This window comes from Falco naumanni, chromosome 7, assembly GCF_017639655.2.
Source record: "Falco naumanni isolate bFalNau1 chromosome 7, bFalNau1.pat, whole genome shotgun sequence".
Taxonomy (NCBI): Eukaryota; Metazoa; Chordata; class Aves; order Falconiformes; family Falconidae; genus Falco; species Falco naumanni.
In genome coordinates, this window is record NC_054060.1 from 16,365,407 (window position 1) to 16,381,764 (window position 16,358).

General features: G+C 35.6%; 1 protein-coding gene across 1 annotated transcript; it reads left to right on the forward strand.

Moving 5' to 3' along the window:
- Positions 1 to 389: 389 nt before the first annotated feature.
- On the forward strand, positions 390 to 16,046 carry LOC121091622 (aromatase). The gene is made up of 9 exons (XM_040601631.1): positions 390 to 748; positions 2,551 to 2,701; positions 5,263 to 5,417; positions 7,201 to 7,377; positions 8,071 to 8,185; positions 10,048 to 10,162; positions 10,804 to 10,966; positions 12,385 to 12,626; positions 15,517 to 16,046. Exons 1-9 carry the CDS (start codon positions 583 to 585, stop codon positions 15,766 to 15,768), a joined length of 1,536 nt encoding a protein of 511 aa, XP_040457565.1. The 5' UTR covers positions 390 to 582; the 3' UTR covers positions 15,769 to 16,046.
- Positions 16,047 to 16,358: the final 312 nt, after the last annotated feature.

Genomic DNA, 16,358 nt, shown 5'->3' on the forward strand with positions numbered 1-16,358 from the left:
TACGTTATATCATACTCAAAGGCTGACAATAAAAAGCTCATAATACATTATTTCAAACAAAACCCTGGGGTATGCTCTATCTGCATAATGAAAAATTAATGCAGTTATTCTGGAAATTCAAGGACTCTGGCACCACAGGCATGCAGGAAGAAAAAAGGCTAAGGAACAGAGACAAAAGGTTGCAAGTGAACTCAGTCAGTGCTTCCACATGTGCTGAAAGTTTAATTTCTTGTGTTTTGGTTAGAAATTTGCAAGGAGTAAACCTCAGTATTGGCCAGCCAAGTCAATATCAGAGATAAGAGGTCTGTCAGCCAAAGTATCCAAAACTATGCTTCAACATCAAGGTCAGAAAAGCTTTGTTATTTCCAAACAAAAAGAGCATCTGCTGCATGCCTGTTTCAGCTTGTGATGTAGCTTGTCCTGGCAAGCAGTCCAGGCAGTCACTCATTATAAAATAAAGCTACCTCAGGAGCTAATTTGCTCATTTACAGGGCTTGCAAAGGGGTTGAGAGGTACCAGCTAAAGCTGAATAGATCTTTGAGCTTTGAAATCTCTGCATCTTTCCCCTTTCTCTCTAAATCCATGCAGAATCTCTTGGAAAAGATGGTGCTGGAAACACTGAATCCAATGCACTACAACATCACCGGCCTCATACCGGACACCGTGCCAGTGGCCACAGTGCCCATACTCATTCTCATGTGCTTTCTGTTTCTAATATGGAATCACGAAGAAACCTCATCAATACCAGGTAAATTAACTTTAGCTATAGTATCATGTAAAAGCTGTCACAGTATGGGTTTTTTTGGTTTGTTTTCAAATGTAAGTGCAAAAGCAATGCTGAATAATGATTGTATGCAAAGAAAGTTTACTAAGAGTCAGTTTAAATAATACCATTTTTTTAAAATAACTGATAAAAAAGCAATCAGGCTTGCTCTAACCTCAGAACTTCCATAATAAACCTGGCTTGACTATATAAATATATGACACTTAGTTTTCCACTGTATTATGTATATGCTAGAAAGATGTAATACCATTTTACAAACTCTAGTTGTTCACATTTTCACGTGCATTATAAACTACTTTTTACATGTTTTAATTTTAAAGCTTTCTAAATTGTCTTTACTAGAAACAAACTATTATTATTTTTATTACTGTTATTAAAAATTCTTCAGATTTTAAGTAGATTATCAATTTTTCTCTCCGTGTTTGACACTGAAGACCCTACAGAACAAAACAACATCAAATTACTTCCCTTTTAGAGGGCCCCCTTCTGTAATGTTTTGGGGGTTTATGGTAGATGTTCCTGATTCAGGCTATTTTTCATTAGATGCAATGCAACTACCTACCGCACGAATGAGACCGGTGTATACATCTCACAAAGGTGTTTGACTACAGGAATAATCCTAAACCTACGGAATAATCCTAAACTATGCAGTGCACCTAATGAATGCACTGGCATAATGCATTCTGACATAATGCAGTGGCACCTAAATGAAATTATGAGAAAAGATCCTTGCCAAGTATCCTGCAATATGCTAAAACTCTTTGAAAGTTAGAGAACAGGGGAAAGTATTCACAGAAGGCTATGTATTCTATTTGAATACTTGATCGGATCAATAACAAGACAGAACTAAATTAATAATCTTTAGATTTACAGGTATTTAAATAATCTGGGGTCTTGCAGTTCCTAGCAGTGGAATGTATGTGGAGCCATATGCAACTTCTAAGTTATTAAACAATATACAAAAGTTTTCTGAGTACTTAGTTGTATGGAGTTAGATTTATGCTTTGCAAACAAAAGGGGCAAATTTAGCTTTCCCTGATGAAGGAAACTTCCTTTTAAAAGAGGTAGTTATTGGCAAATTCTCTCTGGCTGTCTCTGCTTTCTCCTTTTTGTTGTAAGAAGAAAATCTGCGAATTACAGTTAAAGGATTTGGTTGAGAACTTTGTTGACTAAATGCTTATTAATCCATTCTTAACTCCTACTGAAGTATGTTTTCATAAGTTTACAGCAGTAAAGTACTTTTTGCCTTAAATATCTGTTTACTCACTCTAGTACTAATGACTTTAAAATAAATGTAATTAATTACATGTACTTATATCAAAAGGATATCGACTTTTGTAGATGTTACTATGACACTTCAACACAAACTCAGCCAAGGTCACTCAAAGGATTTGTTAAAATCACAAATTAATAAACCATATGTATTTTTTCTAGATCATGTCTTCTTTCTAGTATCTAGCCATTGTCCCTCAACATGTAAGCAATCTCAAAGCAGCAGTCTGAAATTGTGCAAAGTAGTAATGAGTGTCATTAGTTGTATGTACATTGAAAGAACTTTAGGCTTCCGTAGATACTAAGGAGGCTTCAACAATGTAGATGCAAGTTTCTCTAAGACAGAGCTTCAGGACAGGGTTGTTACATGTGAAGTGCCCAATGCAGACTTTGATTATCATGTTAAAAAGCTCCTTTTAAAAGGGTGATGCTCAGAGGTATGTTTTTGTCAGTGAGCACTGCTCAGACAAAACTTTCCTTGCTCTGTTTCTTAGGGCCAGGATACTGTATGGGAATCGGTCCCCTCATTTCACACGGAAGATTTCTCTGGATGGGAGTAGGTAGCGCCTGCAACTACTACAATAAGACATATGGAGAATTTGTGAGAGTTTGGATCAGCGGTGAAGAAACATTTATAATTAGCAAGTAAATTCTTATCTTCTATCCTTAATAATATGAAGAGCTTTTTCCACATTTTTACCACCTCTTTGCTGCTTTTTTCCTAAAGTAGAATTGAAGTTATTATGTTCAAAATTTATCCTAACATACACCTTTTTCTTTCTGCTGTTCACAGACCTTTTTCTAATATCTTGTTTCTTTAAAGACTCTACTATTGAAATACATTTGAATTCTCTCATTTTCTTCATGGAAAGGAAGGTCAAGCACTGTGGGTCAATCTTAAAAAATGTTTACTGTCTCTTACTATTTCATTTAATATTAAGATTACATGCTATACAGGAACCTAGACTGCGATGCAAAATTAAGCCAAATTTTATTTTCCTGTGCTCTTAAGTATCTCCTTAAAATGGGAGTAACGCTTGAACATTACGGCTCCAATTCAGCAAATTAATTAAGCAAATGCAATGTTATAGGATTATGAGTAATTCCACTCCAATTAATGGGATTACTCATAGACTTCAAATATACACAGTATTAAACATAATGCTAAACCTCAGACCATCATTTTATTAGCTCCAGTGGATGGTTGCTTTCCTTTTACATTGGATCTTCTGGATGCTTATGAGTTATGCCATGAAAGAAAAATAAACCAACACAGCAGTAAAATTTTTACCATATGTAATTGATAAAGAATCACAGCCTTTTTATTAGCAATATCAATCAATTCATACTGAGTTTTCATTATGTAGAAGCTTTTCAAAGACAATGTAGCATAGAGGACTATCACAGGACTTGCCATGCAAAGCAAGTCAGCTTCATCTCTGCTTATTTTTACCTCTGTAAAAAGAGATTATGTGACAGCAAAACTATTTACATTCCTATCCTACATAGGTGTTGCAAATATCAACTAATGCGCTATAATGTCTTTGTAATGTGAAATGCTATGAACTCTTCATCGCTGTCTTCCACTTTCTGTACTACCAATTGACCAGAAACAAATGAGGAGGGCTGATTAACAATGCCACAGCTGCATTAGGCTTTACAGTCAACAAATCACTTTTCTTAGACATTTTTTGGTTAAAAGCATTGACTGTACACAGAGAACTAGTATTTAACTTAAAAAAATGCAGAATAAAGTTTTCAGTGGATCATAAATTCACTGCAAAACTAAACATAACCTGAATTTTGTAAAAGTATACTATTTCCAATGTCATCTGAATTTTTACCGTCAAACCTAATCATACTGAGGTGCTAATGCACAGAGACGAGGACTTGCAGTCTTGGTTACAACAGTTATCTTTTGGAGGACTTCAAATAGTTTCATAAGGAAAATCTGCTTATACAAGGTTTTATGTCAAAATCCTTCCTTAAAACAGTATTATGCATCTCCTGTGTTGATGTGTGGAATAAAAGGAAGCAAAATGAGCCTCCTGCACCTTTGCATTCCTGGGGACAGCTGTCATACTCCAACACCGTCTTTTCATGCTCATGAAAATACGGAAACTTTCTAGGGAATTAGAAAAGAGAGAACACGTGGGGAAGTGTAGGGAAGAGAGAATATGCTGAGTTCCTTAGAAGTTTGGACCTGCAGACAATCCTCCCTGTCTTTACTCCAATCCTTAGTCCATGTTTGTCTATTTGTACCATATGGCATCTCACTGCTAACTTTACCTCTGGTCATGCAAATCTATGGTGAAAACCCAGCGCTGCCGAAGTCAATAGCAGAGTCCCATTTACTTTGCCTGAGGGGAAAAAATAAACTAAACCCATGTAAGAACTCTGGGATTTGGTCCACAGAGTATGCTACATGGTAAAGTAGCGTATTGTTTCATTTCAATCTCTGTTCTGAATTTCCTTCCCTTTGTTGGATTTAATTTGATCAGGTTTTCATCACTTTTCTAACATTTTTAAATCAACATTTCTAAAATACTAGCTCCCTCTAAAGGAATTTATACCCCAAGGCAATAATGCTGGTGTCAACCTGTTTGCCAGCATGTGTAAATAAACCTTGTCAACTGTAAAAAGAATTACATATATCATGGATTTCCCTAACACGTCTATTTAGGGATAGTTATCCCACACATACATCACATTATGAAGTTGCATATTTAAATGATGCATGTATATTTTTGCTTTCTATATGTGTCGGGGAGTGACCAAACAGCTACAAAAGTATAGCTGCAATTTAATGCACATCATGATGTAATTATCAACTGTCAAAATATTTTTCACCTCATCTTCTGAAATATCTGACACTGGTCATTGCCTGAGTTTATCATATATCTACATGTTTCTATCTACACAAAATATTCAAATTAGAATCTATGTGTGTGGGGGGGTGTACTGAAAAACAATTTTAAATCTAAGCAGAATATGTTCTTGCTCTAATGCACATTCTGAAGGTATATATCATTGAGATTTTTAATTATGTAAAAGGAACAACATTTGATGTCAAGCATCGTGCTTCCTGCTAAATTCGGAATGCAAGTCAGCACTTCAACTACAGATCGTCAGAATAAAAATTCTGTGTACAATCTATAAATAGTATTTTTGTTTTGAGCTTTCCTCTCCCCCTGTTTCTTTCACAGATCCTCAAGTGTATTCCACGTAATGAAACACTGGCATTACGTTTCTCGATTTGGGAGCAAGCTTGGATTACAGTGCATTGGCATGTATGAAAACGGGATCATATTTAATAACAACCCAGCACACTGGAAAGAAATCCGTCCCTTTTTCACCAAAGGTAAATCAGTGTACATTAAGACACCGTGTCACTGCAGCACACCATCTGTCTTTTCTGAAATGCTTTATGTCCTCTGCATACTTACAGAAAACTGTACTCTCTATACATCCCGTAGAAATACTTTATTGCACGTGTTCTTTCACATTTATCTTTTTAAGTATGCTATTTGAAATGGTTCTGAAGTAGTTCTGCAGATTCTTAATCTCATCCAATTAAAACAAAAGTAAATTATGCCCACAAGCCAAGTTTTTAAATATTTTTATGTTTCAAGTCCAACATTTACATTAGCTCAACTGGCACTTCCGTAAATGTAGTTGGATATTCCTATCCCAGCCTCCACTAAATTCAAAGACTTTTCTGTCTTGTTCTAAAGGGGGAGGGTGGGGGGTGTACTTTAGTTTCAAAATTAAGATAAGCACAGCAGAACTGTTTCTTAATCCCTCTAATATACATGGAATCAATGTAGTAAGAGAGAAAAAGACTGAAGTAATTTACATCACTACGTTGAAATCAAATAGAAAATTACAGAAACTCCAACTGTCACCATTTCATGAGTCTGCAATTTTTTGATTCACCTTCTTTCCATGAACTGAAAATCTTCAGTATTTGCATATCATTAGAATTGGCTACTTCCAATGATCTTACAGCCTTGCTAACAAAACTGCCACACTTGTTCTGCAAGTTCTACAGTTCCGAAAAGATTCTTACCAGCTAAGACTGCAGTAGTTAACGACAGTGATTCTAGTAATGAAAGTAAAAGAGCACCTAAAATAAATTATTTATCTGTTAGTTTAAATTTTCTGTTATTATTTTGGTGATGCAGCTGTGCTCCTGTATGACACTAGGACCCTTCCTACATGATTTTGCTACCGAAAAATATCAGCAACTTTGTAATGGTTGAAGATGGCAGGAAAAAACATTTTTATTTTACTAGCTATCCCTACAACTACCAGTTCTCTCTATTTACAAAACAGGCCAACTCTGAATTACAAACACACAATCCTTCTCAACACATATTTGACAAAATAATGTCCTTGAGGCAATTACAGCAATAAATAAAGTACTTAGGGCAAGGTCTCCAAAGTCATTCAAAAGTTATCTGAATCCATTTCAGCTGAGGCCAGTCAAAATCCCGCTGAATTACATCACAATAGAACTGACCACTGCTTTTGGTGGCTTTGGCATTCTTAAAATGCAATAAATCTGTCATGACACTACCTCCACTGTTCATAGGTGGATAGACTACTGCCAGGCTAGGCTTCTGTAGGTCCACAGAGACACTACAGGTCGCCAGTACCTTACTGCAAAGCTACCATGCTCTTTAAGAGCGCCCAGGAATTATGTTTTCAGAAATGCCTATCATCCTCCCCCACCAAATCCCTAAGCTACCTTCCCTGCTCAGTGTCACTACAAGCAAATGTGACAGGACACCCACAGGGCATGCAGTGCAGCAGGGAGCATGGACACCCTCCCACACAGAAAGGCAGCACAAACAATGTCAATTATCTTTCCTTAACACTGTACGAACCCGGGACAAAATCTGTATCTAACATACAAAGTGGCTGGATGCAAAGAAAGCTTGGGCTTTGAGTTCATTGCCATTTTAACTCCGAATGTTTACATTTTTTCTTTCAAAAGATGTTAAGTCCCTAAGTTTCAGAACTGTTGTATTCTAGTCGCTCACAGGACAATGTTTTACATTTTGTTGACACCGTTATCTCCAATCAATACCTAAGTTACAAAAGCTAACCAACCTTCTGATCATTTTGCACATGTATCTCAGCTCTGTCTGGTCCTGGTCTGGTGCGTATGATAGCGATTTGTGTTGAATCAACAATTGATCACCTGGACAAACTAGAGGAGGTAACCACTGACGCAGGAAACATCAATGTGTTGAATCTTATGAGACGGATCATGCTTGACACATCTAATAAGCTTTTTCTTGGGATCCCTTTGGATGGTACGAACAGCTTTATTTTTACCCCTTATGATGGACCTAAAGTGCATATCCAAGGAAAACTCACTGACATCGCTCAGCAGTTTTGTTTCAGAAAACAGTGCAAGAACAGACTCCTATATCACCAGATAATTAATTGAAATTGATTTGTAAGTGATTTTAGTTTGAATGCAGAATATTATATGACCACAAATATACACTAGCTTGTCACACCCACCTTAATAAATAGTACCATTTAAAGAGATTTTTATGCACTGAGTTGGTACAATCCCAATATTATATGCACTTAATCAGAATTTTTTCCTCAAAATTAAATGATTACCTTGAAAAGTTCACCTGACAATTTAAGTCTTCTGTGATTTCTTCATCCTCAAAACTATGACAGAAATAACATACCGTGATGTCTAAATTACACCATTTCAATATGCTGTAAGAGTTCTGCTTCTGCTCTCCTGTGGGAGACTATTTGGCTCTAGTCGAAACACCACTATCTCCCCTTTTAGCTAGCTACTGAGAGTTTTCACAAAGATCTATACCTTTTCTACAGTGTGCTACAAATTTTTCATAATGTTATCTTACCATCACTAAGACTAGTCGTTTATCAAATTCCTGTGAACCTTGTTGGAGTATTATTAATTTGTGTTACTTGACTATTAAGGTTTATATTTCTTACTTTTTGTTAATGTTTATTTTCAGAACATGCCATTGTACTTAAGATTCAAAACTACTTTGATGCTTGGCAAGCACTTTTATTAAAACCTGACATCTTTTTTAAGATTTCTTGGCTGTGCAAGAAATATGAAGAGGCAGTGTAAGTATCAACAGTTTTATACATCATTTGCGTAAGATTCTTTTTCTGGGAAGTGTATCTTCCTTGCCTTTTAGAAAATAAATTGTGAAACTTGCAAAGCTGGTTGGCTGAAGTCCCCATCTGCAGACCCAAGATAGCAACAGAACAAGATTTGCCACTGATGTTACATGTGGCTGATCTCAGGGGCGATTTAAGGCGCTTGTCTATTCAGTCCTAGTTTACTCACCAAAATATTAGTTAATGCCAGTTCAAATGTGACACTAAATTGAAATCACTGGTTCAGTTCAAACAGACAAAGAAAAGCCATAACATGTGGTGAAATTATATGTGCTATCTAGTTGAGGATAGTCAAACATTAGGCTACAGTTCATCAAAACAAGAAAACTCATCTGCATTCATGGCACTGTCCCAGAAGAGTTAACCCCCAAGCATAATCCTATTTTTTGGTTCCTTCAATGCGCATTTTTGAGTCAACAGTAATTTTTTAATTAAAACTTGGTGCTTAGCACGATAATCCATTTCAAGGGTTTTTTATCCTAAGGAACAAATATGTTTTGCCATCTTCCTCTTTGCAAAAGTACAAAATGCCTTTTCTATTTTTATAATCTGGTTTGCCATCTTCTACCAAAAGAGGTCTGGCTATAAAAAGAATCAGTAATGAGTTTGTTAATTTTGGATTTGGAATCCATCTAGTGAGAGTAACTCCTACTTATGAAGCATATGTAATAAATTGTTTTGGTAGTGCTATGTAACGTATAGGCTTTAAAGAAAAGATGAAGGTTCATCTAAAGTAACTGAGAACTCTTATGAACTAGACACAAGACTTACCTTCCCTAACATGTGCTTCCTGGTTATTATTATGCCACTGATTAGTGCTTTATTCTGCGATTCTAATAATAGCTAAATGCAGTGGCACAATTACTAGAAAGCCCCTGCAGGCAAATACAGATGTTTCAAAAGCAATCCCATTAAAATGGATTTATTAATAAATTTCTACTGGAAAAGAAAAAAAATAAAAAAGATTGATGGACTTAAAGCAATGCAAAGAATGACTACAGGATATGACGACTTCCAATATTCTCCTGATAAAAGTTGGCAAAAAGAACCTTTTGCTATTTCTAATACATAAAAGATGTTATAAATAATAAGAGCTTTACCAGGTTTGAAGTTTTAAATGCATTTACCCCTACAAAGCCAGTCAGATTTTCTTTCCCAACAATAACAAACACAAATGGATAGCCTGAGGATTTTATTCAAAAAATTTTCAAAATATTTTTTAAACTAATTGCCCTGAAATCTATAGCTTATTCAAAATTCAAAAAAAAATTATAAAAACTGGTTTATGTTGCTTTTTTCACCACTGAAATACAAACTGTTGACACAGTATTACTATTTAAATATGAAAACTTTAGATCAATTCTACCTTCAAGACAGTACAATTTTTCTAACATTTATCTATATTTTTCTAACAATTAACCCTCACGCTCTCTAAGTTCATTTCATTCACTGATAAAATACAGTATAAAATAGAAGGAAGTACACAAGTTCTTTGGAAACATTAACAAATTTTTAAAACCTCTATTCATCAACAGGATATACAAACTCATTTTCATCTTTTTCAGTCTCCCTTATAAAAAGAGAATAAGATTGCAGTCCAAACTAACAAGGAATTATTTAATAAAACACACCTTCCATGGTATTACTACTTTTGCAGAAAACCATGTAACTACTCTTAAGAATACTTAATTTCTGCCATTCTTCTATGTTTTTATTGGTATAACCTCTATGCTTTTAGTCATATTCTAGCGTATCCTACAAGTCTGCAGATATTTCTCAATAGGTTGGGTTTAATCTGTTTTCAGCAAGGATCTGAAAGAAGCAATGGAAATCTTAATAGAACAGAAACGACAAAAGCTTTCCACTGTTGAAAAGTTGGATGAACATATGGATTTTGCATCCCAGTTGATTTTTGCACAGGTATTGGCAATGTACTCAAAATATGGCTAACTTTAATTTTTCTGACATCCTCCTGTCACTAACACCACAGGCTTTGCAACTTAAACTTAACATGTCTATCTAAAAGTCATGTCATAGTAACGTGGTACAAATTAGTGGGTTCTGTGGAGTCCCTAATGGTATTTCAAACATTCAGTAGTTGCATTTTCTGGAATAGTTGCATATCTGATGTTTTTCATGGCTTAAACATCCTTAAAACTCTTCCATCTAATCCTTAACGTCCTTCAGTTTTTCCCTAACCCTGTATTTTATCTTGATGTATTGCCTTTTGTTTGCAAAGGCTTCAAACGCTATATAAATCCTATCTTGTATACCTTCTGACAGCTCACAAACTCTGTTTGGAAAGTAAGAATCTGAGCTAAGAACAACCTCTTGCTTTTCTGTAAGATAATACACACCCATCAAAACACAAGTTTTCTGGTTTTGTCCGAAAGACAAAAAAATAAATGCTATTTAGCATATAAGATAGAAAGACTGACAAGATTTTGACTTTTCTTTAAAGCAGATATTCTAGGTCTGTCCCATCCTACTGCTATAGGGCCTTTGCTGCCACCGGAGGTCAGCAATCAACATTTTTCCCCAAATTTCCGATTTTTTTTCAGAACAGAGGGGATCTGACTGCTGAGAATGTAAACCAGTGTGTGCTGGAGATGATGATTGCTGCTCCTGATACTCTGTCTGTGACTCTCTTCTTTATGCTAATACTGATTGCAGAGCACCCCACAGTGGAAGAGGAGATGATGAGAGAAATTGAAACTGTTATGGGTAAGCAGGAGCTGCAAAGTCAGTGATGCGGGAATATAATTTTGCTTCAGCACTGATCTAATTTCACTCTTAAAACTGAAAGGCTGAAAATTGTAAGTGCTTTCTTCTAACAGAGGCATTTGCTGTAAAATATATGAAACACCATTATATGTAAAAGATTTTATTCAAGGTCAGAAGAAAGAAGATGAGGGATTTGTAAGAAATTCAAATAGGAATCATCAGAATTTACTATCTATTAGAAAGAAAGTGCTGTATTCACTCAGCAACAGCAGTAGGGATCAGCACTTGCCTTATAAGTTCCATTGAAATTATTTTCCTTTTACTTTGAAATAGCAAAAAGGGACACTAATTGCAAATACTTCTAATCACCAATATTTCTCTGTGTATACGCAGAAATTAAGTTTCACTATGACTGCAGAAGGGAAAGATTAGAGAAAATCATAATTATATTCTGCTGTCATCCATTTTGATATCAAACTGGTCTCCCCTTTAAGTATTCAAAATACAATCAAGATATTTCAAATTTGTATTCTTCCCTTCATCAAGACTTCATTCAAAACTTGATACTGAACTACTGTAGAAAGTAATTTCATCCACTCTTATTCAAGAGTTCCTTCTGGTCAGTTTAACACTGGAAAATGTATAGCAGGTGCTTTAGTCTTTTTCTAATAATAAACTTCATCTTATTGTCCTCATGAGAATTGAGTACTCTTTCATCTGCCCTGTTTCTTTTGGATAGCCTTGATTTCTAAGGCAGTAGAATGTTGTTGCCTTTTCCTTAAGGAAATGACCAACTGGGGTAGCAAAGCTGCCTTTTATCTTAAAATCCTGCCATTGCAGCTGTCAGCCTGTAGTTCTTGAACCGCTTGTGGCTTGAAAATTAAAGTAAGGCTCCCACTGGCAGTACATCGTGGTGCTGATACTGCTGCTGATGGAATCAAGCTGGGAGGAAGTTACTCATGGTAACGGAAATAGTCAGGCCACAGCAAGACCTAGCAGTAGACCCAATCACATCGTGAAAAGTTAAGGTCCCTACAAAGTTATCTCCCATCTGCAGCCTATTCCCAGATTGCATTTGGTGTCACCTCTCAGAGGATTTATTCATTGGGTCTTGTTGCTTTCAGTCATAGAAAAGTCAGGAAAGGATTTCCAGAGTTTTTTCATTGACAAGAAAGCAGAACAAAGACTCAAAATGTATTAAGAACAAGGTGAGATCATAAATTGATAAACCAGGGTTTATGCTGATGAATAACGTACCAGATTCCCCAAATACGTAAGGCTACATAAAACTCCTTAGAAGCTGTTGGACCCTTCCTGCTATTTCAGGACCTGAGAACTTTCCAAAATGTTTTGGTATTTGTACAATGAAGCTATGGAAGTCATAACCAACTTCTTCACCATCTGTTTTACTCCACAAGGTGACAGAGACATACAGAGTGATGACATGCCAAACTTAAAGATTGTGGAGAATTTTATTTATGAGAGCATGAGATACCAGCCGGTTGTGGACTTGATCATGCGAAAAGCTTTACAAGATGATGTAATTGATGGCTACCCTGTGAAAAAGGGGACAAACATTATTCTCAATATCGGACGTATGCATAAGCTTGAATTCTTCCCAAAGCCGAATGAGTTTTCTCTTGAAAATTTTGAGAAAAATGTAAGTTTTCTATCTTATTTCTTACAGGAAATCGGGTATTATTTATTGGCAGTATCTCTTCCTTTGATCAAGAACATTGTGACCATAAGGCTGTTTTACCTTTACCTAAGTACCTAGTTAGCTATACATCCTGCTTATTATTATTATTAAAGCCAGGCAGATATTTCCCTGTCAAAGTGCTTTTTAATTAAAAATTTGTTACAATATTGAAACAAACTTTTCCCAGACATCTTAACTTTGATTAAAAATTTCTGATTAAATTTGTCAGGCACACATAGTTCCCATTATAAACCCTGACACAGAACAAAATAAAGAGCCTTTAGGGAGCTAAAGCCACACAAGCAGTACCACACAGAGCTGAGGCCACCTGAGGATTTTCTGGAGAGGTGAAGCCGTACAGTAACCCCTAAGAGACTGAAAATTAGGAGACATTTTAGTCTTTTTTTGTTGGTTTGTTTTGGTTTAATTTTTAATTAAGTTTAAAATTAAAAAAATAAATTTTATAGATCAAAATGGAAATCCTAAGTTTCAACCAACTCAGTACTGCAGATGTTTAGCAATTCAGTCTCAGCTCAGCATTTCAAATTATATACTAACTCCTAAAAGAACTAGAATTTTCTTTAGTCTAAATTATAGATTCCTATATCAAAAGCAACATGTGATTTTTTTTCCTACTTGTAATTCCCTACTATTGTAAATCATCCTTCAGATCATTTAGTTTCATTTAGACTCCCACTCTTCTGATTACTGATTAAACAAATTATTTTGCAAAACTGTTGTTCAGGAATAATCATCTGGAGAGATTGAGACTGTACTGAAAGAAAACAGACTGATGCTATGGCACGTTTGACTCATTGTTTTTGACTGTTAACCAGTGCAGATGGAAGCAGAAGATACTGCTACCCATGTGATAACACAAAATACGAAATGCTAAGGTTAGGTTAGCACTCCTGTGAGGGAATTAAATCTCCAGAATAAACAGTCATGCAAGAGCGGAGGGTATAATCAACTTAGTTCTATGAATGGAATCTCAACTGCAGAACATTAGCCTTGCTATCACAGATGCACCCATTTTCCTGGTATGCGAACCTTCGCCTACATTTTCTGGTGGCTTGTCAAATATTAAGCTTGAATGGGGTTGAAGCTAAAGGCTTAGTGCTTTCTACAGCTGTCATACTTCTCATTTTATCTAATTAATAAAGTAACAAAATAATTTTATTACCTGCCAAGATTTTTTCTTTTCAGATATTAGAGATATTAGAAGCTGTGCACATAAGTGTCCACAGTCATTTCAGATTTAAATAGATGATCCACTTTGAACCACTAAAAATGGACTTACTAGTAAAAACACCTGAAGAAGTAACTATGAAAATAAAGAAGAAAAAGATATGAATGTTCAAGCCAGAAACACACCTCTAAGTTTTACATTTTTCCTATTAAAAAAAAAATCTAGGAGTACCATGTATGCCACACAAATAAGTGCTAAACAACCTGGTTAACATCTCTAAACTGCTCTTTGATCACCCATAGCAAATTCTGCACATGGTATTATAAACAACAGATCAAGAAAAAAGTAACTGTAGAAAATTCAAGAAGAGAGTAAGTGATTAAGTTTATTGAAATAACTATTCACTGAGAATAGTTTCCATTTTGCCACTCATTATTTTCATTCTAAGTATTTCTACCAAAATGAATTTCTTGCTTATTTTGTAAGTACACTTTACTACTAAAAACGTTTCCCCTTGACCAAATATTTAACCACACATTTTCTATCTGACTTGATGCATTCTGTTTCCCACATAATTATTCTAGCAGGCACAATTTTCACAGTTCTTTAAGTGAAGGGCAATCCACGCCATTATTTAAGATATGATGGTATTGTTAGAATCTAAACATTTTTCCATCTTCCCAGGCTGTGCATTTGCCATTGTGCTGTACTGCCAGCTGCTGTACTTGCTCTGTATTATAAGCACTTGCATTTAGCTATCATTTCTCAAAAGAATTTAAACAGAAAACATTTTTCTCAATATGAAAATGAGACAAAAAGACAACTTTTTCTAGGTAATTTGATATAAAGTTACCTTTTCTACTTTTCTTGGGTTAAATAAGAAGTCAGAACACAGCAAATACCTTACTTTTTTAAAAGGAAGCTACACAGATGAAGAAAAATAATTTACTGGTAGCTAGACTTGCTGCTTCTTACTCATAACAAGTACCTTTGTAGCTCGTTAGAACTACTCATGCTGTTGGGACTGTCAATAAAAGCAGCAGAAACCGGCGATGCATTCTTCAACAGTTCTGGGAATCCTGCATTTCACATTTTAGTTGTTAGGACAGGGATAATAATTTTTATGTGTTATTTCTCTATCAGATATCAAATCAAATTTTCAACATTACGTTTTATGCCAAATTAATTCTCAGGAATGCTAGCTTTTTAATTATAATTGTAGTAGGTGCATGGCTTTATGATTATCTTTAGACAAGGCATCAGCCTTTATCTCAGACATTTATAACCTCTGCAATGAACATTTTCTGAAGAAGTTTTTAATAAACTTTAATGCATATTGAAGAGCAAAAGCTTCATTCCATTTCACAGCTTGTGGTAAAATCCCTGTAGCTGACAGGATGAACAGGCTGAAATACATGGGCAGAATTCAGCTGGCTAACTTTATAATCCCTGCCTTCCAAATGGTATACCTTCTGTAGGCGTCTCTGTATTGCAGCTGACTTGGGTGGGAGGTTCTGTTCGGAGTAAATGAACATCGATCCTAAGAGATTATTTCTGCAAGTTTTTTCAGAATATAACTGCTACCAATTTCCATCATCATTTTGGCTACTTTTATGAAGAAGAATTTGTCTTAAAGTTTATTCCTTATTTTATTCTGTGCAGGTTCCTTCACGCTATTTCCAACCATTTGGATTCGGCCCTCGGGGCTGTGTAGGAAAGTTTATTGCCATGGTAATGATGAAAGCAATTCTGGTGACTCTTCTGAGACGGTGCAGAGTACAGACAATGAAAGGAAAAGGCCTTAACAACATCCAGAAAAACAATGACTTATCCATGCACCCAATAGAAAGGCAGCCTCAGCTGGAGATGGTTTTCACACCAAGAAGAAACACAAACAATAATCAGGGTAACTAAAATGGATCAGCGTCAGCGTTAAAGTTACAGGGCTTTCTCAGCCACAGCCACCGCCACCAAGAAATACCCATCACTCCTCCAAAAAGACATTTATGTAAAAACATTTTGTTGCCCCTACATGATTACAGCTTCAGATGCCAACTTGTTCAACCAGGTTCTGGCCACAGCTTCAATGTAATAAAGAAAGACTAAAATTACAAAATAGCCCTGTTGCTAGGTGATGCCACATTAGACTCAGGGTTCCCAGCTACTTTTAAAAACCATTAAGTTTAGATGAAGTTAAACCTTGTTTTTCAAAGAGTGCAAGTGCAGAGGTTTGAGGGTCGCAAAAGGACATGCCTAACATGTTTAATTCCAGGACTACAGGTGTCCCCCTTCCCCCCACCTCCCCGAAGCTGAACCTAGCAGTATTTAACTACTGCAAAAGTATTTAAATACTGCAAAATTATCTGGTTTTGAAAACACCTCAATGAATAATATTAAAGGTGATTTTAAGACTATGGAAATGAAAAAATTTAGGACATACATAAGTTATGCAAAATGTTTGTAGAAGAAGTCATTCAAACTTTTTTCTTTACTTTGTTTTGTTG

Coding starts and splice junctions, on each gene's coding strand:
- LOC121091622 (XM_040601631.1), top strand. CDS start 583: ATGCAGAATCTCTTGGAAAAGATGGTGCTGGAAACACTGAATCCAATG. Junction 2,702..5,262: donor GAAACATTTATAATTAGCAA/GTAAATTCTTAT, acceptor TTTCTTTCACAG/ATCCTCAAGTGTATTCCACG. Junction 7,378..8,070: donor TCTTGGGATCCCTTTGGATG/GTACGAACAGCT, acceptor GTTTATTTTCAG/AACATGCCATTGTACTTAAG.